General features: G+C 51.2%; 6 protein-coding genes across 6 annotated transcripts, besides 1 other annotated feature; 5 read left to right on the top strand and 1 right to left on the bottom strand.

Moving 5' to 3' along the window:
* Window positions 1-1,865: part of a repeat region that runs on past the window's edge.
* Window positions 1,866-6,407: 4,542 nt separating this feature from the next.
* ETH_00020490 (uncharacterized protein) lies at window positions 6,408-12,388 on the top strand (the record flags this gene model as incomplete). Its single annotated transcript, XM_013377646.1, has 6 exons — window positions 6,408-7,190; window positions 7,379-7,651; window positions 7,798-9,814; window positions 10,065-10,361; window positions 10,568-10,774; window positions 10,947-12,388. The coding sequence occupies 6 exons, from the start codon at window positions 6,408-6,410 to the stop codon at window positions 12,386-12,388; spliced, it is 5,019 nt and encodes a 1,672-aa protein (XP_013233100.1).
* Window positions 12,389-13,072: 684 nt separating this feature from the next.
* On the bottom strand, window positions 13,073-13,920 carry ETH_00020495 (uncharacterized protein; the record flags this gene model as incomplete). The annotated part of the gene is made up of 2 exons (XM_013377647.1): window positions 13,073-13,404; window positions 13,629-13,920. 2 exons carry the CDS (start codon window positions 13,918-13,920, stop codon window positions 13,073-13,075), a joined length of 624 nt encoding a protein of 207 aa, XP_013233101.1.
* An 816-nt stretch (window positions 13,921-14,736) lies between these two features.
* On the top strand, window positions 14,737-15,658 carry ETH_00020500 (ribosomal protein L34, putative; the record flags this gene model as incomplete). The annotated part of the gene is made up of 3 exons (XM_013377648.1): window positions 14,737-14,895; window positions 15,313-15,416; window positions 15,535-15,658. 3 exons carry the CDS (start codon window positions 14,737-14,739, stop codon window positions 15,656-15,658), a joined length of 387 nt encoding a protein of 128 aa, XP_013233102.1.
* Window positions 15,659-16,587: 929 nt separating this feature from the next.
* ETH_00020505 (ribosomal RNA large subunit methyltransferase J, putative) lies at window positions 16,588-18,364 on the top strand (the record flags this gene model as incomplete). Its single annotated transcript, XM_013377649.1, has 5 exons — window positions 16,588-16,830; window positions 17,170-17,400; window positions 17,638-17,829; window positions 17,952-18,064; window positions 18,244-18,364. The coding sequence occupies 5 exons, from the start codon at window positions 16,588-16,590 to the stop codon at window positions 18,362-18,364; spliced, it is 900 nt and encodes a 299-aa protein (XP_013233103.1).
* Window positions 18,365-20,079: 1,715 nt separating this feature from the next.
* Window positions 20,080-21,284, top strand: ETH_00020510 (mRNA cleavage factor-like protein, putative; the record flags this gene model as incomplete). The annotated part of the gene is made up of 2 exons (XM_013377650.1): window positions 20,080-20,763; window positions 20,916-21,284. 2 exons carry the CDS (start codon window positions 20,080-20,082, stop codon window positions 21,282-21,284), a joined length of 1,053 nt encoding a protein of 350 aa, XP_013233104.1.
* Window positions 21,285-22,571: 1,287 nt separating this feature from the next.
* ETH_00020515 (uncharacterized protein) lies at window positions 22,572-23,855 on the top strand (the record flags this gene model as incomplete). Its single annotated transcript, XM_013377651.1, has 4 exons — window positions 22,572-22,760; window positions 23,095-23,211; window positions 23,335-23,526; window positions 23,694-23,855. 4 exons carry the CDS (start codon window positions 22,572-22,574, stop codon window positions 23,853-23,855), a joined length of 660 nt encoding a protein of 219 aa, XP_013233105.1.
* Window positions 23,856-24,943: the final 1,088 nt, after the last annotated feature.

A 24,943-nucleotide genomic window follows, 5' to 3' on the forward strand; every position in this document is an offset into this window, starting at 1 on the left:
GCTCTCGTGGGCGGCCTGCCAACTACAGGGAGCTCGCCGGAATTCGTTCGCGACGACCTAGACGACGTAGCCTGCCGTCCGCACCTTCACCTGCGCCGCCGGAACCCAACCCAGAGGCGGAACATCCTACACTCACAGCGAAGACACCAGCTGACCCTCCTGATGTGCGCCAATGGCCTCAAGCTTACTCGAAGTGTCCCGTTTTTCGCGTTCCCTACAATGCCGCAGCAAAACAACCAGGAGAAACTCTGCAAATCGAGTTTCGTGATCGCCAATTCACCTTTCGCTACGTAGAGCCTTACCTGCACATTCGCGTTCATGGGCTGTGGCGCATCTGCGTCCCACAATTCCCTGAATTCCTTACTCAAGTTCTGCATTCGCATTACGACCATGTCACAGCCGGCCATCGCGGCCAGAAAAAGACCTCCGCGGCTCTCAGCAAGCACTACTACTGGCCAGGAATGCGCGCCTACACTACTGCTTATGTTGAGTCATGCACTCACTGTCGAGCGTCAAAGTCCCTTAGCCAGAAACCTGCAGGGGCTTCTTCAACAGTTGCTCATCCCTTCTCGTCGGTGGGCGCAAGTGACTCTTGACTTTATCACAGATCTCCGCCTTACATCGACAGGGCACGACTCGATTCTTGTCAAGGTCGACTCCCTCAGCAAGATGGTTCATTTCGTTCCTGCAAAGAAGTCATTCACAGCAGCAGACACCGTGGAGCTTCTCGCAGACCGTCTCGCCCGCTATCACGGCTTTCCAGAGGTGCTCATATCGGACCGCGACCCTCGCTTCCAGTCGGCTCTCTGGAACCAACTCTGTAGCCGCTTTAACACCAAGCGGTGCATGTCCTTGTCCTACCATCCCCAAAGCGACGGTCAAACTGAACGGGTTAACTGCACACTGGAGCAGATGCTTCGTACCAATACCAAATATGACGAACGCGAGTGAGAGCGTTTGCTTCCGGCCTTGGGACTTGCTTACAACACAACAAGTCATTCATTCACTGGGCTCTATCCCTTCGAGGTCATGACTGGCGAGAACCCGTTGACTGCTGCGAACCTTGATACGGTAGACGCGTTAGCACCTACGCTCACTACTCCGATGACTAAGATTTTCCGGCAGCTCTGCGACGGAGCACAGAGTCACATCCTGAAGGCAAAATGGCAGCAGAAGTACTGCGCAGACAAAAAGCGCGGAGCAGGGAGTATGCAGTGGGAGACAAGGTCTGGCTAAGTAGCAAGCACTTACCGCCTTTCAACAGCTGCCCTAAGTTCGAGCCCCATTACCGCGGACCCTTTGAAGTCATAGAACGCATAGGGACCGTCGCTTACCGTCTCGCTCTGCCTCCTACCTATGAATGCCACAACGTTTTCCACGTTTCGCAGCTAGTTCCCCACCGTCCCCGCCCTCCCGATTTAATTCTCCCGGAAACCGACGCCGCCTGGCCTCCTATCCGCGATGCACCAGGCAATTAAACAGAGGAATATGCAGTCGATTATATTTTGGACCAACGCGGCCCGGGAGATGCAGCCCAGTACCTCGTGAAGTGGCGCGGGACCCCTGAAGATCAAGCCACATGGGAGCCCGCTCACCACCTTACAGACTGCCCGGCTTTGCTTCCCGCTTGGCACCGCCGCCAACGAATACGTCTTCAGGCTCAAAACAATCTTGGTCCTTCCGAGGCGTAGAAGTTTGGGCCCATCACCTTCCGCCGTCTGCAGGACGCGCAAAATTCAACGAGGAGGGGGGAGGGGGCGCTGCGCACCGCATGCGCTCACGGCGTTAACTTCAGAAGAGAATAGAGATTGAAAAAGCGAAAACAATGTGTTTTGGGTAGGTCTGTTCAGTCCGGCAAGGGGGAAAGTTGTAGTGCACAGGCACTACAATAGGGTTTGCTGGTGACGTATAGAAGATAGCTAGCTAGCGACCTACAAGAGGTCGTAACACTGAACGAGGACAGGACCCTCTTACTAGGATCGAAGTAAGGCAATTTGTCTGCGAATTAACATGCATACACTAGAGGTGCCTGAAAATGCGTGGACACTGGGGCTGGAGATAGCACCGGCACCAGTGCAGGCCTCCTCCCCACAGGGCCTAGGCGAGAACCAAGAGTGGAAGGGATTTTCAAGATAACAGATTTTGGAAAACTAAAAATAACTGTATTTTGTTGTATTTGGGCAACTTTTTCAAGGAAATGGACCGAAGTTAGACTCTTATCATAGGCCCCTGCTCGAGGGGGCAGGTAGCAGCGTACCCGCAGCAGTAGGTGCTGTGCACTACAACAACCCTGAACTCTGGTATCCAATGAAATCTTCTTTATTACTGACGCATCTCTCGCGCGACGTATACTAATTTATTAGAAAGTCCGTTTGTTTCAAGTTCTGGAGACCACATTTCTTATATATGCCGTTCCTTATCGTTCTTGCTTTGTTCGTCCGGTCAGGATGTGACGCGCACCGGTGCCGGCGCTGTCGGCAGCCCAAGAAACGTGTTAGGACGGCCTGCCTGGTCTGTGGGTTGTAGAGACAAAATACGAAGCTTAGAGAATTTGCAGGCATTTCTAGTTTGTACATGTTAATTTGTTAATAAATTGCATTTCTATTTCACAAGTAAGAGGTTACAGCGCTCAATCCGCGTCTCAACCTCTTAACCGCCTATAGGTCATTAGTTAGCTATCCTCTTTAGGTCACAAGCCCCACTGTAGTGCCTGCGCACTACAGCACCGGTGCCGGCGCTATCGCCAGCCCCAGTCTCCAAGTATTTACAGGCACCTCTAGTGTATGCACGTTAATTCGCAGACGCATTGCCTTACTTCGGTCCTATTAAGAGGGTCCTGTCCTCTTCCAGTGTTACGACCTCCTGTAGGTCCTCGCTAGCTACCTTCTACAGGTCACCAGCTGCCCTATTGTAGTGCCTGTGCACTACATCAATCGTTGGATATCACCGCACCTCTTCCACATTCTCCATCTGCGTCAGACGTATGAACGCTTCCTTGGTAGTGTTTCACTTGAAGCCAACGATTCAGTTGCAGCTCCCTGTGAAAAGCATTCTTTCGCGTTCTTGAGCTGCTCATTTTAAGCGAGGTGCCCTTTACGTCGAATCGATGACTGCATCTTCCACTCTGGATCGGCCCACAAAGCCTTTGAAATGGTCGTTGTTTAGAGAGTGTGTTTGACGTCGACCCCATGCGCTTCGATGGGCTGAGCAGCGCCGACACCTGACGTTTTGCCGTTGTGTACGTGAAATTATGTATGTACATTTCACCACGCGAATCAAGTTGCTAAACGCTCTTCCGACGCCTAGTAATGCAGATTCAGCGATTGCATGCTACCGGAACGGCTCCATTGCGCAGCCGAGCCTGGTTTCTCAGCTGCGTATTCTTCTATGGGTAACTAAATTAGATGCATCTAGGCTTGGTCAGGAGCACCTACTGACACACCCAGCTACCTTTGTTTCGTGGAAGAAAACGCATTGAGCGTATGTGGACGTTTTCGACGACGTCAAAATGTGACAGGACTCTTCCGACAGTTGACAGTGCAGTATATGGAGCGACCGTCTCCAGGCCAAGTACGCTGCCAGCACCAAACCCCAGCGTTGAATCAAACTGGACAGGGTTTAGGAGCTCTTGAAACTCTCCCTTTTTAATGTATTGTTTCCCAGTTGCACATCAGACTTCTCAGGGCCGTTTCATTCTGCTTTTTAAAGGAACGCTCACTCCCCGAAGCAATGTAGCAATACACCTTGTTTTTTGACGCGAATCAATGGCGGTACGTGGAGGAGCGGGAAGCTCTAGTGAAGTGAACGGATCGCCTTCGAGAAGATTTTTTAAAGCTTTATTACAAACTTTTGTAGCACTTTTTTATTCTGTATCGTCGGAATGGGACTAAAGAAGGGGCTGCTTCACATTCTTTCGTTGCCTACGGACACCCTGCCTGTAGTGCGCTGCTCTACAATGTAGCTAAAAAGGGTCATATAGTTGCAAAAGGCTGATATACTAAGTCAAGAAATAAGCATGCAGAGGGACTTAGTTTCCGGGAGATAAGGCCCAGTGTGCTCTGCAATTTGGTCCGAGAGTTGAGGCTAGAAGAGGGCTGAAGCTGTAGTGCGCCACATGCCCAAGCGGCGAATTAGACAAGTGGGAAAAAAGAAACTGTATCCCCGAAAATGACGAATTACAATGATGCAACCTTCTTCACTGTTTAGAAATCCTTTTAGTTGGGACTAAGCGGTGTGAGCCTAGGCAGCCAGAGCAGGTGAGACAAGTGCGATCCGAGCTACGCTTAGCTACACTGCCAGTCTTCCCTAGCTAACGTGGGCCAATTACATGCACCGCGGAAAAATAATTCGAAGCGTGAGATATTTATTCGGCTACAGTTAAAAAGGTGGGGCTGCTGATGGCAGGTCACGGGTCCTGAGCAAGTTCGGGGAATTAACGCTAGAGTCCTAAGCATTCACCTGGATCATCCTCTCCAGCATAACTGGCCATTAATTCAACGTCACAGTGTTTCGTCATACTAGTATCTGCATCATCAATTGCTTTATAGATTTCTAGTGGGCATGGTTTATCAGCTGCACCAGTTACATGCTGATGGCCAAACGGAATAAGTAAGCTTCTTGCACATACTGTGAATGTTGACACGGCCTCAGACTCTCCCCATGCCGGAAATATTGCCATTAGCCACATAATTTGTAAGGCTCAAACGCGTAAGATACTACAACAGCGAGCTAGTGTAGTAACTAAGTACTACCGCGACACACTTGTACGGGCGTTGTTTGCACCGCTGCACTGTTCGAGAAAGGCAGACAACTGCTCCTGTCTCAAGAACAACCCTTCCAATCGAAATAAATAGGGAGCATGAGTCAAGCTAAGTGTCTCACTAGCAACCAGTCCGATGGTAACACTTAGTGTGGGTATAAGCCACACAACGAGGCTTTGCCCCACTACATAGTCCGAAGTAGCGAATGATGAAGATAATCTCCAGGAAGAACCGTTAGATAGGCAAAGCGCAGTATTCAGAAAACTTGAAAAATACAGCCGAATAAAAGTTCATTAGTGCGAAGAACTTAGGCATTGGAAAATTCTATTAGTGCCGTAGTCACCACCCCCCAGCAGCAGCATACGCTGCCTGTGACTGAACATGAGCCACTGTTTTTCCGGTGATTGATTATCATTGGGGATCTTTTCTTTTTCATGAGCACTTTTTCATATAGGACAATTTCTAGTTGAGGACACCAGGATTGTGGCAGCTCGTTTTCAGCGTAATCCCACGAGCATCGAAGCGGTTCCCACTCGCCGGAGCATCGCCCGCTTGCGCAAGGTTTGCTGGATTGTTGCCGTGAGGGGTTAGGTTCACCATAACGTTCTGGTGTTGAGATAGTATGAGAATGCACTGCTTGTTTTGATCTGTGGGATTCTCCATAGTGCTTTCGTCCTCCTTCTGTTCAGCTCCTGTGGCTGCCTGCCCCTCACAGAGTCAACAGGGAGATCTGAAGTGTCCTCTGGGCTCCTACAGGCTTCTGTTGCAACCCCAGTCAGTGAATTTTCAAGTATTCTCTTTATGCTTTATTACTGAGGGGTTTACTCTCTGCTTCCTCTCCTTTTGTAGACTCTGGAGTCTGCACCAGTAACCTGCATGCGTTTTCTAGTTGCGCGGGCCCACGTTGCCCGATGCAATAAGCTCTACAAAAGCTCCCACGGGGTTCTCACTACGTCTTCTTCCATGCTCAGTTTCGCGTGAGGTGACAAACTGCTGTTTCGAGATACCTTTGAGGACCATTGTGGCTCGAGACAGATCTTTCTTGTGTACTTGACTAGCGGCGCTTCAAGGCAGCAGGTGGCTACAGAGGAGCTTGAGGTGTTTTTAAAGGTACTGGGCAGTAACTGCACCAAACATTTAGCCTGCTTCAATGCGCAGCCTCTTCTGGCCCCGTTGAGGTGCCTATAGGCTACATGAGCTGTCGTCTGCCACGTTCTAGCTCTTGCCGCACATTAGAAAAGTTTTCGTGGTTCATACGTAATCGGAGAAAGGCCATAAGTGAGCCATATGGGAATTTTGTTTCGGGACGTGGGGTTCATCGGGAGTCCGCCCTCTTGACGTCCGTTTGTTGTGCATATGCCGCAAAGCAGTTGATCCAAGTGAAGGTGTTACCAGCTGGGAGGGTTGTGTCGCGTACTTAATACATTTGATAATATTCGTTTTCCTGCGCGTGCAAGGGCAAGTCAGAGCAGGATTTATTTCCGAAGCCTCAACAGGCGCATCAGGTGGCGCTGTCGTCTTGACAGTTCGCGTGTCTTTTCGGTACAAGGCAAAGTACCACTGACTAGGTGTGTTGGATTTTCTGGAGTGCAAGAACAGGGGAAGGCGATGAACTAGGAACGGAGGGAAGTGTCAGAAACTACACCTATGCGCGAATCGGTCCGTGCCGCCCCTGCGGCCGGCAACGAACCAAAATGCAACAGCCCGCGGAGTGCTGTTTCTGCTCCAGAATTCGTGGATGTCAGCCCGCTGATGCGGTCGTGCATTTTTGGGTTCAATACTCATGTAGCAGAGCTTCCTTGTTCGGCCACGGATGTCAGGGCTACAGACTCCACCCTTCTGGGACCCTTCAAAACAGAAGCAGCGAACGAAATTGCCTTACGGCGAGAGCTTTTCGCTCAGCTGCCAGAGGATTTCGGGCGGAACAGTTCGTCAGGCGACAGCACCGGCCCTAGTGGGCGCAAGTCCCACTCTTTGGCGCTGCATGAAGATGTTCCTTCTTGGGCACAGGATGACGGCTCGCGGCTGCATGTTGACGGTGTAATTCCTTTGGAGCTGCGCGCAAAACTGGCGGCTTTGAACCATGAAGTTTCTACTAGCCAGGGAGAAAGTAAGGAATCTCGGGTTCCAACGAAGCTTGCGGCGTGCAAGAAGGGACGCAGTACCACCCGCAAGGCGACACCTGGGCCGATTGCTGGATTTAGTTTGGAGTTGGCGGAAGACGCTGGATGCAACAGCGTGGCGAATGGCGCAGCTCTCACGTCGCCAGCTAGTGAAGCAGGAGGCAGGACGCCTGTTGCTACTGCTTCAAGTGAAAATAGGCTGGCGAAGGACTCAGAGTCTTCCAGAGCATCGAAAGAACATGGCTGTGGGCCGGATAAAGACGAGCTATTGCATGCATTGGGCTTGGTGCTGGATAAGCTAGGGGAGGTAAGCCACTGCAACAGTTTCTTCCTCATTCAGGCATTGAGCTTGCAGACGGCGGAGCTTTTGAAGTCAGTATCAACGGCAAAGTAAACTCTATCCACAAGCGATGGGTTTTATGGCCATTTGCCATTTTTGTGCAGAACAGTGTTGGAGATTCACGTGGCCTTCCTGTCGGTGGCTCCTGTTTACAGGCTTCACCAGTAAGAGTATCTTGCTCTGAGGAGGCAAATCGCAGTAGGACTCTCCAAGCAAGTGACATCGAAGCAGTGCTTGACGCGTCGGATGCTGGAAATGGCAACTCGGCAGGAAACGGATTTTTCTTTCGCGACTCATGCTTCTCGCTGCCCCACGCTGCTAATGCTTCATTCGAGCAAGTGGAGGATATATCTGAACCTTTGCAAAGCTCAGTTTCACTCCGGGAGAAGCTAAACAGTACGGGACATGGAGCTAACGGTGCTATTCGGGTAGGCAAGCGCAGTGAAAATGCGGACAAGCTCAGACGTAGTTCAGTGGTTGGCTGCTAATGTTGAAGAAGCGTAGTTACTCATCTCCGTGCTCCCTTGCCATTGCTAGCTCACGCTTGTGAGCTCGCTTCTGTCCTGTGCTGCAGCTTCCACTGGATGCCGGAGGCGTGTTTGCAGACGTCCAGTTGACAGTGTTATCAATGCTCGAGGATCTGCATGCTGCGATTTGCTGCTGTGCAGCAGCCTCAAGTCCAGACTCTTGTAGATGCTGCGTTGGTGCGTCCGACTTGTTGAGAAGTAATTGGCAAAAGAATGCTTCATTGGGCGCAGTGCTAAAAAGTACAGGTTTTGTTGGGAAGGCAGGGCCTGCAAAAGAAGGCACGGGAGATCCTTCTCAGCAGGACATAGCTTTACGTGACAGAAGCCCTTCACCCGTCCCGATGAAAAGGGCGCTTCAGGTTGTTTCTGAATCTGCAACCGTCAGCTCTGCGGGAGAGTGTCCAGGCTCGGGCAGATGCGCAGAGCCCTCACGTACCCCTGAGGGCTTACGTTTGGGCTCTCCGGGTTGCCAAGATTCAACTTTGTCAAGCTGTTCCAAGGATTCAGCGGTGCGTTGTGTGGAGCCTCCAATTCTCTCCCGGTCTTCCCCGTCTCTAAGTGGTGAAGTTGGCGACGCGCTGGCCGTCCAAGGCAGTATGCATTCGTCTCCATATGGTGGTGAAACGGCGCAAGGGCAACTCTGCAGCGGGACGCCGATTAAAAGTACCGAAAGCGGCGCCACCTTTACGTCTCCTACAGAATCCCCAGTTTGTCCAGATGTAGCTGTTGTACCGGATAACAACCCACCAAATGGGTCAGATGGTACTTACGGTGCTAACTCAGCCACTAAATTTGGCTTTGATCCTTCTCATCCCAGTAAAGAGGAGTCAGAGGAGTCGCTGCACCCCCTTTTCAGACATCACGCTGCAGTGGTTACGTGCGCTGACCGATTTGCGGAGCTCCTTCCATATTCCCATATCTTCCGGGACTGCGTTGGGACCTACCGCATGCCGTCTACTTTACCTTCATCAGCACGCCACTTGCTCGTGCAGGAGTTAAGAATGCTCCGCAATGACCCGGACAGGCTTTTGATGCGCAACTCATTTCAGTGGACAGAAGCGCCTGGAGCAGTCTCGTGCTTAGCTGAGTTGAAAGGTGGACCTGCTGCCGATGCTCTGCACTCTGATCGTGCGTCGCGCGGGGAGGATACAGGGACAGGCTTTTCCTGCCAAAGCTTCAGAGGAGGGCGTGCGGAGATTAGTGCAACTGCGACTGAGGAAAAAGGCGCCTTTTTATCCCAGGCCACTTTGGCGGCTTCCGACACCAGCATCAGACGCTGCAGTGTCTCGTGGGCACCTCCGCTACCCCTGCTGGACCCTGCTGTTCTTTTGTGCGCCTCGGGAACTGAGCTAGCTGCGCAGAAGTCAGCAGTGTTGAGGATTCTGAGAATGCTGCGTTCGTTGGCGCCGTCGTGGGCTGCACGCGATGACAACTTTGGGTTCCACTTCAATACTGCGATTACAGCGAGATCACTGGATTCCTTGGAGCTGCAAAGCTATCGCGTAGTTCTGCAGTGTTTGTCTCCTTTTGATGCGCGGGAATGGTCACGCGACCAGCTTATGGAAGTCCTCAGTGATCTAGACTGCATTCGTCTTGCTTATAGGCGTCGCCAGAGCCTGAAGGCGAGCGTTGCACGCGTCCAGCGGTTGCTGGAGCAGCCCGATGCGGATCCTCCAGGGGGCATATGGCACGGAACTGAAGGTGCAGCTGGTGCACGACAACGATGGGAGCACAGCAGCAGCACTTCACTTAATACAGGAGATATGGGGAACACGCATTGTCCACCGCGTGTTGTTGTTCGCGGGGTTCGCGATGCACACAATGGACAGCTTGTCACAAATGCTCCTAGTCTAGGAGGACCTGTTTGCCCTCCCGGACTTACACCATTGACGACTCGGATGCAGCATCTTTGCTCGGCGAAGGAACAGCGCAACGCTGCGCAGCAGCAGACACTCCAACAACTGTCCCCTACCGGAACTGGGGGCAAGGCTTCTCCCAGAACGCTTGGGTTTGAGGGCACTTGGTCGGGTGACCGAGAAGGCGCATCATTGGCAGATGGAGATGGTAAGTTGGTTTCGCTACAGATTAATGTGCGTTTACGTGCTGTGCCTAACTATTCAGATAAGCATAATTGCTTGAAAAGCCATCTAGGGCGAGGAAAAATAAGGATAAAAGATTTAGAAAGTAGCGGACCGAAAGCGAAAATAATATGTCGAATTACATTTCCAGGCAGTCTAGCATTGGCTTGAATCAGTTCCTGCATACAACTCGCTGTAGGTTTGCATGAGCCGTACCTGGCGCGGTGCTGATGCAGCTGAATTGCACGGGATCCCTGCTGGAGGGGGGAACTCTGTGGCTGAAGGCTCTGGTGTTCCTGCCAGTCTTTCACGGAGGAATCAGTCACCCACAAGCACAGCAGCCGGTGGACGACGCAACGCCACTGGATCTGACAACTGTTTTGTAAGCAGTGGGAAAGCAGGGAACAGCAATTCGAGCGACTGTCCGGAGCGGCAGCAATATGCCGTTCGTGCAGCAGAGCTCCCCAAGGTCAAGGGAGTTTTCATCGGCAAAAAGCATACTTGCTGGGTTGCGCAGTGGAATGATGCCAACGGTCTGTCTCGTTGCACCCTTCAGCCCCTCTCGTTTTGTCAGCGCTTACTAGCATCCTGTGATCAGGGATTGCATGGCTGCTGTCGCGCACTCATTTTTAGCGGCAGTAGTATCGCGAGAGCTCGCACAGAAGACACGAACACTATCTTCTTCGCACTACAGGACTATGCATCGCTGCTGATTCGTCTCCCACTTTTTCCGTCGCAGGCCAGCCTAGGCAAAGCTGCTTCAATATAAAACAGCACGGTTTCGAAAAGGCCCGTCGGTTGGCGGTTCAGGCAAGACAGACTCTCATGGGCATGGCAACGTCGAAGCCCGTGAACAACGTTCAAGTGGAAGCACAGCGAGCTGCGGGACAACCTGTGCTGCCACAAACTGGCCGGGAAACGCCTTCGATGCCGACGAGACTTCCGGGTAGGCTTTATTGGACAAGAAATTTGGTGTCGCTGCTTGTTTTGCGTCGATTTTTAGAACTTTGTCGGAAAAGATGCTCCTGAAACGTCGCTGCAGGCCCGTTGGAAAGTAAGTCATTTCCATTCACAGCAGGAACATAATTGCAGCTGCTTCTGAATGCGCTTTGCGCCAGATTTACTCTTCATGGGGGACGCCACTACGGCAATTGCGGAGGCGCTTGGGAGCCGCGGTATACAGACCCCCACTGCAGTGCTGCCGCAACCATGTGTGAAAACCAAGCTCGACGGTCTTGCCTTATCAAGTGAAGGAGCCGAAGCTCAAGCAGGCCATGACCCAATTGTTGCTGGAAACGCCTACACAGCTCGAAGCGCTAGCCCTACGCAGACAAAAACAGGAACATCCGGGACAGTAACTCCAAGGAACTCCCCACGTGGGGCACTTCACCGACCGACAGCTACGGGTCCAAGCGACAGTATGGCCACGGCTTTTCCACAAAAGCCCACAATGCAACGACAGGTGCCAGTCACAACACAGCCATCACTTCCTGCTGCGGCTACGAGCGGGTCGACTGCAAAGCAGCAAGCCTTACTGCAGCATCAGCTACAGCAACAGCTTGAGGACCAGCTTCAACAGCTGCAACAGCTTCAACAGCAGTTGCTGCAGCAGTCATCGGTTGCTCAGGAGGCGCAAAGCAGGACGGCGCCTGTTCTGGGGCCGCGTGCTCCTTCAGCCTCAGGATATTTGGGATTAGCTGACAGCTCGTCATCGACACTGGCACTGGTGAGCTCATTGTTGGGGGATTCGGCCCCAGCGTCTCTCCGGCTCCCAGCGTTCAGTGACCCCTCACGAGCTATTCCCGTGCTTCACTCTTCAGAAGGGCAGCAGCGGCAGGCAACACAGAAATCTGGGAATGCTGATCTGTTGAGCGAGTTACCAGTGACCCCGCAGCCTGTCAAAGTTTCTCGCGGAGGTCCCGGGGTTCTCGGGCTCCCAGGCGATGGCGGAGGGGCACTTAGTGCCTCATTTGGTCCCGCTGATTCGCTGGAAGAAGACAGCTTGCATGCATGTTCAAAGAGGAAGCAACGACTGATATGTGCCACGAAACCGGGTAAGCGCACGTTGGCGTCGTTGGCAAGAGAGTTCCCTTCTGTTGGTGGAGTCACATACAATGTTAAGGGTGCATGCTGGGAAGTGGCTGTCAAAGGACGGGACGCTGCTAAAATTTTTAGCACCCGAAAATTTGGAGGCCTAGAAGCAGCGTATGGAGCAGCAGTTATGTGGAAGCGTAAGGTGGACCGAGGCGAGGAGGGTGCTGATGACGTGGATGGACCTGACCAGCCGGAAGGTCATCCAGATGACGAATATCTCGAGGATGCCGAGGGGCTTGGAGGAAGTGCCTCATTAACGAAGTGGGAAACTGGCTTGGAAGCGGAAGAACCGCTTAAGAAGCGCACGGCTTGCGCAAGGCCCGAAGCTTTAGTAAATTCACTTGGGGTTGCCATGCAACAACAGCAGTTCGGCTCGGCAGTAGTCCCGCCGTCAGTTCGCATCGCATCTGCACCGGATGAAAGTCATGTAGTTCAGCAACTGCTGTCGAGGGCACCCAGCATTTGACTGCACGTGTGTTCACAAGCTCGTGCAGTTGGCTTGTCAAAACCACGCCGCCAGCCATGATTGTCAAGAGCGCCACTCGCAGAAATGTTTGAATCAATGTGTGCTTTCACGAGCAAGGGTGACAGCCTTGAGAAACTGCGGTGCCGCGCTGTCGCCGGGTGCGCTGCTAGTATTTATCAAGGGAAGTAGAAAGTGGCAGCATGACTTTTAAGCCTCACAACTGTACTGACGTATTCCATCTCGTGACTTTTCGCCATATCTGCACTTCCTAGAATGATTCGAGCTGCGGTGCCCTCAATGACACTGCGGCGCCCTGAATGCCTCTGCGGCTGAGGCAGCCTCAAGAAGGCTATCGCCTTCCAACACCTGCGTGACAATCCCTCCTGTTTGTAAAAAGGAGCTAAAGAAATTGGAGTTCGTTTCATGGCAACCCACGCACGGGAATGCAAATGTAGCTTTCAACAATGGAGTGCGCCGAGGAACAGAAACGTCAGGGGCAGTCGCTGCATAGGTGACTTGTATATCCTCCGGAAACCTGTTGTGCTGCCAAACGCTGTGTGCAGAATCAACGATACTCCATTAATATTAGTGTCATCGTGCTTGCAACTGCATCATGATAGCATCCTATAGCTACCAGCGTTCGCTTGGAAGTGCACTGATCGACGCCACCCGCCATGGCTATCCCTAACGAAGAGACAGCCGGCGGAATATCCACAAAACCGCACGCTGGCCGTACGGTATGTAACTTAACGAATACCACATATATGCAAGCCACTGAATACACACGAAAAATACAATCACAAGCCCAACTTTTAAGTAGACGCTCGACAGCAAAGTAGCCACTAGACTGCCCACAAAGATGCAGCTCGTCACAAGGCGCGATTTGTCAGCCATATTCCTAAATTGTTGAATTGGCCCTACTAGGAAGGAGGTCCCTGCTAGTCCAATTATGTTGCCAATGGTGTATGTGACGGCAAACTTGTTGTTTTTGCCTAGCAGCATGTCATTGAAGGCGCCTGAAGCGTATGACACCAAGCATTAGCTCGCAGTCACACGCCAGACAGGTATACCACAGATGCGGAGAACTACACATTTGTACAGAATTCGGACTTGTGTACCATGTGCCAGCCTTCGTTTGACAAATTTCACAATACAGCTATTCAAGAGAGGTGACGTTACGGTACCCTCTCTCCGCACCAAGGTCACTGCGAAGTCGAAATCCACCTGCGACATAACTTACCCATTGAAACTGCCGAGAGAATCAGCCCCCCAAGAAAGCAGGTAAGCCAGCCAAGGATTCTCTCAGTGCTATTCAATGGCTCACAGCAGCACCAACTGTCTTCGTCATCATCATCCACGTCTGTGCCATCTGCAAACAGCGGTCCGTTTGTAAACCACGACGTAGCGCTCCTAGCACTGGTACGGCGATCCTCCCATGCCGCATCTGACGGAGGGTGCAACTGTTCCAATCCAGACTTCAAGAGTCTATCGTGAGGAAGGGGGTGCCGTGAAAGAGGGAGTAACGATGACATTGACGCAGCTGCGCTTGACTCAAGTATTCCTAATCAGTTATCAAGGTGACCCTGGAACGAAAAAAGCTAATGAAAACGGAATCCGCGGTCGACGCAAGCAATTTCGGTGAAGCCGGAAAACAAAACACGCCCGGTAAAGAAAAACTTCAGATGGCACTAGCTCCTCCTACCGCCGACTTCGTAAGCGAGATGCCATTGGCAGTTTAAGTGATAATGATCTGCCATTGGGTGCCGGGTGTGGACAGCCGTGGCAGCTGCAGTTGTTCCGCTAATCGCTCAAAGTGTGTGCCTGGAGAAGACTCTACGAGCTTCATCCAGCTAGACACAAGAGTCATAGCTGCGCTTTTTGATGCATTTCAAAGGCCATAGAAGAGCGAAGGACAAGCAAACTGGAGCTGCGTCTGCAGAACGCACCGCAGACCCCAGATCCCCGAAAGCCAGTCAAGAACATGTAACAACGGGAACGGCCCTACCAAGTTCCTTATGCAGTCAGCATTCAGCAGCTTGCCAGTCTGTTTCTTATTACAGTTGCCAAGTTTTCGAGTCAACAGCTCGCCGCAGCATTTGGGGCTGTGGGTTGGCATGCTGCGCAAGCGTGATGCAGCGTGGGGCTCCTGTGACGAGCAGTTTCTGTTTGCTGCGGTGGAAGCTGTTCTGCATCCAGAACATTCCGATGGACGTCTTAGACCATTGCATTACGTGGGCTGCGGGTACCTCAACAATTCCTAAATAGCGTCTGCCGTCGCAGTGCAGGATCAGGCCGCCGTGCCCACGCCGCGACTACGCAGCCCCCACTTCTTTCTTTCGTAGCTGAAGATGTCCACTCGTCTGGTTTTCCGCCGTCACAATCATTACAACACCGCTTCCAATCGAGTGAGGCGCGTCAAGACCCCAGGCGCGAAGGTCGTATACCTCAATGTACGCAAGCAGGCTTCTCGCCAAAGGTGTGGGGGATGCGGGAGGCTCCTTCCTGGGGTAAGAATCACGGTTCAGCTGCTCTTATTATACAAATTTTAGTGTACGTTGAACTAAATGGCCCAATTTTTGTTCGTCCAAGGCCGCTACCGTGGCTGCTATGATCGCGGGTTGCATACAGAGCATCTTGTCAGGTTTTCGGCTCATTTTTTTCTAATGCTTCGTATATAATGACTTCGACACACCACGACGCTCCGTAGGAGTTGTGTGGTGGTGATGCGTTGGTGCTGTTGTGGCACTGAGCACTACTCAATTCCGTGTTCATTGGTTATGGGTGCGTCTTCCCATATTGGGTTGATAGGCGCAAATTTGAGTGGCATTGCGAGCGCTGTAGTGTTTTTGTGGCACATAAGTTATTTATGGGTTGTTTTGTTCCAGCAATTTGCGACTGAGCTCGTTTGGCTGTGCGGTGCGCAGATACCGGCCCGTCGGCCTCCCCAATTTAGGCTTTTGAAGAAGCGTGAAAGAACTGTCAACCGCGCCTATGGTGGCACGCGCTGCCATTCCTGCGTGCGCGAGAAGTAAGTTTTCCATGTGAACTTAACGTGCGAGCAAGCCGTAAGTCCATTTGGCCAGCAAAGTCAGAAATTCTCCCCCTAATTTGTGTTTGTTTCTCCTTGCGTGTTTGTTGGGACAAAGGGTTCTTCGCGCCTTCCTTGTAGAGGAGCAAAAATGCGTGAAGCAAGTCTTGCAAGTCAAAGAGAGGCAGAAAAGGGACGAGGTGAAAACTGAGAACAAAAAGAGCAAGAAAAGGACCAAGTAACCGCTCATAGTCACGTTGTGGATTGTTGCGAAGCGCCTTTTGAGGGACCCGCCAACGAAACTGTTTTTGAATGCAACCTGTCCTGAACGGTTGCCGGTCTCTGAATCATGCATCAATTACTTTACATGCCTTAAGTATCGTCAGGGCGTCAGGCCTTGCTGGAGCGTAGATCCAGCGGGCGTAGTATGGAGGCAAGGTGTCGGCCTACTGAAAAGCTGTTGAGTGTAACGAGCAGTGTCATGTGTTAAGTCTTCGCTAGTCCTGAGTAAGCAGCTCAGTGATACGGTTAGGTGTTCCCAGAGTGATGAGTGCTGTGCACTCACTACCTTGGCACTCAGTCATGTATTGAGACTAAGTCTTCGCTAGTACTGAGTAAGCAACTCAATAATACGGTTGGGCTTTTTCACAGTGATGAGTACTGTGCATCACCGTGGCACTGAAAATGGTGGCTGTCGGGGTGCAGAAGCAGAGGGTTTACCGAGGACTGCAATAACTGTACGCGAAAAGGTGCCGGCTTGGCAGTTGAGATCTTCGAAACGCTTGGCTGGCCCTGTTTCACTCTATTTCACAGCGGGCTCTCGGCATTGTTGGGCGTCTTGCGCTTCTGGGAGAAACGCCGGCTGTCGGGCGCTGAATGTTCCGAAGGAAGTTACGGGACTGCTGCATGTGGAGGGCACTCACGGAGGGAGCCTTTTCCGGGGGGATGGGGTATTGCAGTTTCATTTTATCGTAGTATTTACGGTATTCTATTTGCACACAACGAGCTCCAACTCTAGATTGAAGTGGGGCACGCCAACCGACCTCCACGCCTTCCGCATGGGGCCGCATCTGTCTCCGCCTCTAGCATATCTTGTCCCTTTACACTCATTACGAGGCCTGATAAATGTTACTGCATATAGACATTGCAGAAAGATTTCACTGTGCTCAGCATGAGCCTTACCAAGCTCGGCTCGATGCCCAATACAGTTGTTTTCCAAAGGCCTTCCCTATCTTGCGTTCAATGGTCGAGAACGAGATGGGTAGCCAGGAATGTGGACGCTAGTCTCTCGACACTAGGTGGTGTTCGGAGGCTGGCTACTGCCATCCCTTCAATACGGAACCATCGATCGCAACACAGCTCTGAGTGGATCAGACGCCACATTACAGACCCCTATGTTCAGCGTGCACAAGAGGCAAGTTAAACGCCACTGCCGTAGCTTTCAACGTTTTTGACGTATCTGTGATGCCCTTGCCGTCTTGGGACCCTGCTAGGCTTGATCGTACCAAATACGACATGGCCCAGAAGGTGCATGCCTGCGTGCATCGGTTCGTCGCAGAACTCACGAAAACTTGAAGAGGAGTACCCATTGCCTCTCATATTGGAAGTTTCTCGTTGCATGATATGTGTGTAGTCTTTTTGCTCATGGGATTGTGAGAGGCTCACGCCGATTGCCTACGGGCTCTGTGGTCCGGATGGAACATGACGTAAATTTGGGCCGAGCCAGTTCACAGCTTCTTCCTTTGCGACTCAGTGCGACTATCGGAGCCGATCAGCTTTCAAGTTGGAGCAGCTTGATGATGAATATCTCTTTTTGCGCAAAGATCGCATCGTCCTCGACCTTGGATGCTGCCCTGGAGGGTGGTGCCAGGTGGCTGCGAAGCGTTGCCTTGTAGGCCAAGAAGCAACTGGCAGGATTAGTAGTTTTGCTCCCTCACCTTCAACTTCACGCGTTATTGGCGTTGATATTGCCAGGATGGACCCTGTAAGCCTTCCACGAGTGCAGCACCTCTGGTGAATTACAGTACCTCTGGTGGATCCTGACCGTAAAATTAGCATTCCTTCTTTGATCGCATGAGATGAGGGTCCTATTTGTACTGGCAGGCACATTGCGCATAGTTGAGGGAAAACGTAAGTGGCGTGACATGCTCGTGTTATGCGTTTCAGAGCTCGCCAAAATACGCATGTGAACGGCTAGTTGGTAGCTTCGTGTGTTTCGCAGCTTCCAAATGTGCAGTTCATACAGGGGAGAGTGGGCGACGCCAAAACGCTCCACGCAGTCCTGCAAGAACTTCGAGATCAGAAGGCAGATGTCGTGCTCAGCGATATGGCCCCCGCTTGCACTGGGATTCGGCACGACGACCATTACAACTCAGTGGAGCTTTGTCTCTATGCCGCTGACTTCATGGAACAAGTGGGCATTTGTAATCACAGAGAGAACACGCGAAATCATCTTCCATATGATCTTCAAGATGGGGAAGTTTTGGACACGTAAGTAGCCTCCACAACTACTTTCACCTTTTCTTTGCTGCGCAGGTGCTTTGTCTCGGAGGTACTTTCATAGTCAAGATATTTATGGGTAGCGAGACGGGCAACTACAAGACATATCTCAAAAGCAGATTTACACAAGTCAACTCAGCCAAACCGCGGTGAGGCTCTGTCTAGCGTAGTGTAGAGTGACTATGTCCGAAGCGACTACGTAGAAAATGGCATTTTTGTAGGTTATCTGTGACCAATCAATAAGGAATCGATGTGAAAATTTGCCTGATGTCGTTCGCGTGAGCTCGTCTGCTAGAGCGCCACCGTCACGCTATGTGTTGTTGATCAGGGCTTCCCGCCAGGAATCGCGGGAAATGTACTTCGTCTGCACTGGTTTTAAGGGCCGCGACAAAATATCACAAGAGGTCCAAATCAAAGGATCATTCTCTGCGCGCGAGGGCTATGCATAGCGAGTTTTATACTGAAAACTACGAAAGCTGCTTTCAGCATCATAATCTGGAGCCAAAGTATCCTGTGGTAATTTTTCACCACCCCCTTGATACCGCCGCAGCGAACGAGGTTGTTACCTGCGGTTTAATTGGTGTTAGCGGTTAGCCAGTGGGTACCGGCTATGCATTCACACTGTATATCGCGTTCCTGCAACCGATTCTAGATCCGAGTCAACCCAAACTAGCCCCAAAAGACTGGAACGGATTGCATATATCTCGCATGCAAAGACTCAGTGCCGGTGGCCGTGTTTTACATAGCCGTCGCCTGGCACTGACTGCGGGCCTTGAGTGCTTCCCAGGTGCTCTCAGCAGGGCAACTTCGCCCCGTGGCAATTTCGGGCAAACTTGTGGACGCACAGTTTTGCTTCCCTCTAGGTTTAGTGTGGCAGTTGCGTCCTCTTTTAAGTTGCCCCTGAGCAATGCCCGTGAACGTTCGGCTGTTGCTGTTGATTAGTTCCGCGGAGATGGGGGCTCTTTTCACGTTGTCGCAATGAGCAAATCTGACGAGGTGATGCATTATTCACCACCTTGCCTTTCGCGTGCGTTCGCCGGCGTGCTGCTACGGTGAATTGTCAGGCAAGCGCAGGCCTACAAGGTTCGCGGCCCTCTGTACATCTGATTGCCCCACTGTTCGTGATGACACTTTGTACCTTTGGTACAACGCGTCTGCACTTTCGACCACTTGAAAGTAAGCCGCCAAGTGCGCAAGAGTGGCAGGGTTCTCCTGGGCAACAATAGTAGCCTGACTGTTGACGGCATCAACTGTTTCCTCCAAAGCCTTGAGAGTAGGGCGCGGAGTCGAGCTCTGCACTTTAGGTTCAACGCCAGGTTGAGAGGCGACAGATCCAGTAACCGGTAAAGGGTTGTGAAGTTGCCGATACGCAAGGCGATGCAATGACTCACGAAAAAGCGCCGCCAGCCCTGCCATTGCTCGAGATGCCGAACTAAGTAGTGTCCAACGAAATAGATATTGGATGAATTCAATCGGCGCACCTAAAATACGCAAGCCGGCTGCAGTGAGAGACTTACAACAAAAATGGTCTCAAGCAATAGAACATGCGCAAAGACCAAGGGAATAACACAGGTACCTTCCAAAGCGTCCGTTACTTTGGGGGCCTCGCTGCGAAACTCTCTCACCGCAGCTGTAGGAATAATAACAAAAAGGAGAAAAACTGAAAACGCGTCGGAGAGTGCTGAGAATCTATCCCGTTTGAGCTTTATCTGAGCACCAAGACCAGAGCATGCATGTGTCGTTTGCAGCTCCCCCTGGTAATATGTCAACCGCTTGTCAACATCACAGCATCAAATGGGGCCAGAATTCGGGATTTTTATTGTTATTTCGTGCTGTGTGTTTACACAGCCCAACTCATAGTGTCATATCTTCTTGAGGCAGTTAGACCTCTCGAACTTCTCGGCGCTCGCCCGCGAAGTCAGCTCCCTAACGAGTTGTGCGAAAAATCCGGAACATTTGCACCCATACGGTGGTTTAAAATGTTTACTACATGATAATGAACCAGACTGGAGTGAGAACTTCCCGATGGGCACATCTTTGGTCAGTCGGACTTGGCTGCCCGTGAGGAGCTGAGTATAGTTTTTAGAACCTCTTGCAGCGTCACGGGCAAGGCTTCGAATGTCTGCCTGTACGTCCTTCAAAGTGTAGCAGCTGTAGGCTCAAAATGCAGATGACGGTGGGCGAGGGCGCAGTGCCAGGAGTTAGTGGAGCTGCAGATGTTTCGCAACGGACGCTCTCAGTTGTCGAAGGCCCTGCGGATTCAGAATACGACAGGGATCCTTTATACGGTCCCTCAGCAGAGTCTGCAAAGACAGAGCAAAAGCAGGTGATCCCTAGACCAGTAAACAAGACGGCAGCGCCGAGGGATATAGAGCCAGAATGGGCGGTCTTCCCAGAATCCAATTACTCGTTTGAATCCGACAGCACACTTGGCAACAAATGGGGGTCGGGTTCGCCAGAAGAGCGTTTCAAGAAGCGCCAAGAGGCGTACTTGCGTGAGGGCACAAGAAGGTCAGTAGCAGCAGTTTTTCTGGTCCACTGCGCAGAATATCCTCACGTGTTGTTGTTACTAGATCAGCAACAGCAGAAACACAGCCTCATTATGTTCAAGTACAAAACCTGGCAGAAACCGAAAGAGGTGCTGCAGCAAAAACTGTCGAAGTATCTTATAAAGCCTGAACAAAACTCTAAGAGGAAATGGGTGGCGCAGCAACTCTCCACAGACGGTCCTGACTTGGAAGTAGGAGAGTTTCTTGGCGAGTGGTGGAGAGGCGAGTTTGACGACGATTTAGTCCCTTACTTGCCTCCCCACGTCACCCGTCCAAAGGAGAGAGTCCGTGTGCATCAGGTAAGGGGAAAGGTGCTCACGATTTAGTGAAAAGCGAAACAACGTAGCAGCCCGTTTCTTTTTGTTGCTCTAAGTCTAAACTTACATGCCTGAGTCTCTGCAGTGGCAGCTTTGACTTTTTCCAGGTGCCGTTGCTGCTATTTGAGGCGCAGGTGCAGCTCCCCCATCGCTGCTCATTCCGCATTCCCGTCGGTTTCTGCTTAACCGTCGTTCCCATCTTCGAGCTTTCTCCCCAACGCGTTGGGCTTGCCATTGGCGGGTTGTCTCACCTTATTGCCCGTTTTAGCATCCGGCTTATGGTTCCAACTTTGGACAAATATGAAGCAGATACCTCACTTGAGCACAAAGGTGAGGCTGGGCTCGACGATTTAGGCACTAGTTTTGATATACATGAGCTAGAGGAGCAGCCAGACGTTGCAGGCGGCCACAGTGAAGCGAAGCCAGCACTGGAAAATGATGGAGAACTCGAAATGCTGCCGCCAGAGCTACAGCATCTTGCAGAACTTGAAGAAGCAGAATGAAATGTTTTACTGTATACATGCTAGCCGCATTCCATCACAGCTGAACTTCCCGACGCTTTCACCGCGTTCTTGCAGCCCACACTCATCGAGGTCACAATGGCTTACACCATGGAAGCTCTGTACGAGTTGTTGGAGGGGTCAGGCTGTAGGACCTGTGTAATCATGAACTACTCGCTGGCAGCTACGCTTAGTGGACGGCCTTGCTTACTTATGGCAGAGGGCAAGCCACGAGAATTTTTCATAGAGCCTGCACGATGCGCCAAACAATGTGCTAGATTATTAGTGTACTTAATGTCCTTTATTTTGTTGTCCTGCTGAGCAATATTTTTGGACGAAAGGCAGACCGCACGCCTTCAACGCTGTGCTGCACAAGAGGTTCCGACGACATGGGTGCTTCTCTGCTGAGTACGAAGGAGTTTCACTTCGTTGCCCTCTGCAGAGCTGTCCCTACAGTGGATTGCCTATGTTGTATTGCCTCATTTTGAGACATCTCGGGCATTTCATTTGGAGCCAGCACCAATTTGACCGCTGGACACGAGGGGCCCGACCAAGGTGTTGTGGCGAATTGGGAGACTCCCACGGGGGCGCTGCGCTGCAGTGAGCCTTAATGTGGAATGCCCTTTCTTGGTTTACTTATATGTAAATTAAAATCAATCTTCTCTCTTATATAGTCTTATGTGAGGTGGAAGCGCCGTGCCAGTGCAAAGGGCACCACCGAGCATGGGCAGTTTTCGTTGTACCCATGTCTCTTCTATTGTTTCAAGTGACGTTGAAGCGGACTTTTTGCCGCTTCCTCCTCATGAAAAGGCGAATAAATCGGAATTTCTTATCCCAGACTCCCTTTTCTTTAAGCTTTGGCTCTAAAACAGCTACTCAAACTGAGCTGAGGAGCGGACGGCTGCCGTCCCGCGTGTCTAGATGCTCCTGGACGGAACATGTCTGTGAGAGAAAAGATCACTAAAGGCACTGAAACACATAAAATGCCTCTCTGGTGATCGAAGTCATCATTGGAATCGTGCCGTACGCCGGACAGGCCGTTAGCAATTGACCATCTTCATAAAGGGTTGGGGATCCTGTCCCATTTTCCATCCAGACCTTAGTGGGCAGCGGACGATTACCCTACGAAACATTGGCCGTAGCTAGTTTTTGGTATATAGAGACACTAGTAATAGCCCAAGGAAGCTACAGTGGCGACGCCATCACTTTCCAAGTTATTCAAGGAAGAAACGCGTGCTAGGTCTAGAAGTGCAGGTATCACACATAATTTCAAGGAGCAGTGTTTCGTCAATGACTGCGAGGGCCGACGAAACTAGAGCGGCGTTCATCAACGTTCTCAAAGAGTTCCCAATTGGTGATCCTACAAGGAGCAGCCAACATGGGGAAGTTACTGAGGAAGTGGTGCGGGCTGCTATCCTCCAAAACCTCATTCCCAATCTTCGATGTCCTAAAATACCAGTTCGCCTGAGTCATAAAAACGTGTGGAATATCTATTCTCCCCAACACATCTTTCCTTTCATGTTGTCATTCTTATTACGCTGACAGGATAGAATTATTGGGAAGCGGGTATGGAGAATTTACGGGCTTGTCTCTGCAAACAACTATGTTTGCTTTCCTAGCATCCGGAATGCGCAAAAAACGTTGGGGATAATAGCAAACTATGTCCGTCTGTGGTTCCCTGATCTAGAGGTCACTCAGAATGGATTGCTGGTTCATTGAGGCTTGCTGAGCTAGCCGCCAAAAGAACCTTCGGCCGCCCCCAAGTATTTGTTTTTGAATTCCCTGTAACGTATGGCTTTCTGTATAACCTCAGGTGTACATCCAGTTTAAACCAATGGCCAACAGATTTTTCGTTATGCACTTCGACTTGAGAACCGCAAAGGACTTACCTTTGCGGATCACTCTCACAAACATTGTTAAACTACCGAAGGTCTGCTTCTTCCGTTTGTTCGTGGCCAGGTTGCCTATTGGGGTATAGTATTTGCCTATCTTGCATCATGCGCCTTCAATCTGGTACCGATACCATTGTGGAAGCAATCCTGCGGCTGCGCAGGTGCGGGCTCGGGTGATACAATATCCTCTTTTGCCTCCATCTCGCTGGGTTCAGATCTGCGTTCACGTGCCCAGCATGATAGGACAGTTTACGAAGCTCACTCCCACAGGCAACACCCTTGTTTCAGTTCAAATATGCTCCTGTCTCTATCTCCGCGGGCTTTTCACCTCAGACAATCTGTACACCATGAACGTGAGCCAACTCCTGCGCATGCTCTCCCAGCCGACACTTTGATCCACGGGAGTTCAAGAGAATAAAGCAAAGCGCGGGGTTTGGCGGTGCAGGCGGCGTCCTTCATTTTGCCGTTTGATACCTTCTGAGTGGATCATTTTCTGTTCCTGCCCTGGTATATCATGCAGGACATTCCCAAGGTTCTCCGCATAAAAGACACTTCTGCGCTAAGACCCCAGGAACTGCTTCCATGGGTCTACGTGCCCGTCGGCTGTCGCTCCCCCGAGTGCAATCAAATCAGCTGCAGCAGCACAGATCGCAGCACGCCGGAGCCTCTCCATGGTATCTGACCCTATTAGCTTGTAGCCTTTTCACGGCACAATTTCAAGGGCGTTTATCGTTCAAAAGCATAATCAACGCAGCGAAGCATTCGCATTGGTGATACATAAAACTACTGCAGATGTGTTTGGAATCATAACTATCTTAGACGGAGACCGTTTGGAGACCACATTGGTTCCAGTTAGCCCTTCAAACGAAGCCACATGGGACGACAAGGAGCATGCTGAAGGAAAAAGCATAATCAGAGCATCCACAGAGAACGGCTTCGCTCAGCTACAGATTGGGGACCGGGGCCCGGCTGAAGATTCATTTGAAGTTCGGGCGCTGCTGCAGGTAAACATTCACTGTTTAGAGTTCCAGTGAGTTCAACTCCGACCGGCCGAGGCAAAGTCCAAGCTCCACTAACAAAATGACATCAGCTGCAGAATGTGAAAAGGGACTGGACTCACGAACGCATCGGCGTCGTAACTTTCTTGGCAGTTTTCCATTTGCCAGGCAACTGATGAGTATCGTTACCATATTCAAATGCACTGCATTCCCAGGTTGAGCAGGTCAGTGGACTTTGCCGTCCGGCACAGTTGAGAAAGTGTGGAGCCATGTGGATCAGCGACATGCGTATTCTGAGCTGCCACTCGTCAATTCTTGTATCTAGGAACCTACGAAAAAGTCAGTACCTTCAGTCTTAGCGCAGATCTTTATAAAATGCTGCCGGCGCCACTTTATGGCTCCTATCTTCCTAAAGGACCGCGTGTAAAAGCGGAGGAAGTTTTTCTCTGGGTTTTGGAATTTGCAGACACTTCCAGGTGTCTACTGGGCCATAATGGTTTCATAGAATTCCTTGAAGTTGCCGTCGAGGCCCAGTTGGCGGCAACGGTGGAAAATACTTCGCAGCAGCCTTCTATACGGTGTGAAGTACAATAGAAGCTGGTCGACCCACCCATGAAGTCCTGTTTGAGCTCAGCGACGGATGCAATCGACCTCTGCCAACTGCTTTTTCAGGCCGCCACTAACATTTATAGACAATGTTCCCGCTGTGTGTCTCAGGATCTGGAAGCTCCCTACTCCTGAGAGTGACAGTGAAGATGTCCGCTGTTCGGCA

The sequence above is a fragment of the Eimeria tenella genome, genomic scaffold (assembly GCF_000499545.2).
Source record: "Eimeria tenella Houghton genomic scaffold, Eth_scaff6, whole genome shotgun sequence".
NCBI classification, from domain to species: domain Eukaryota; phylum Apicomplexa; class Conoidasida; order Eucoccidiorida; family Eimeriidae; genus Eimeria; species Eimeria tenella.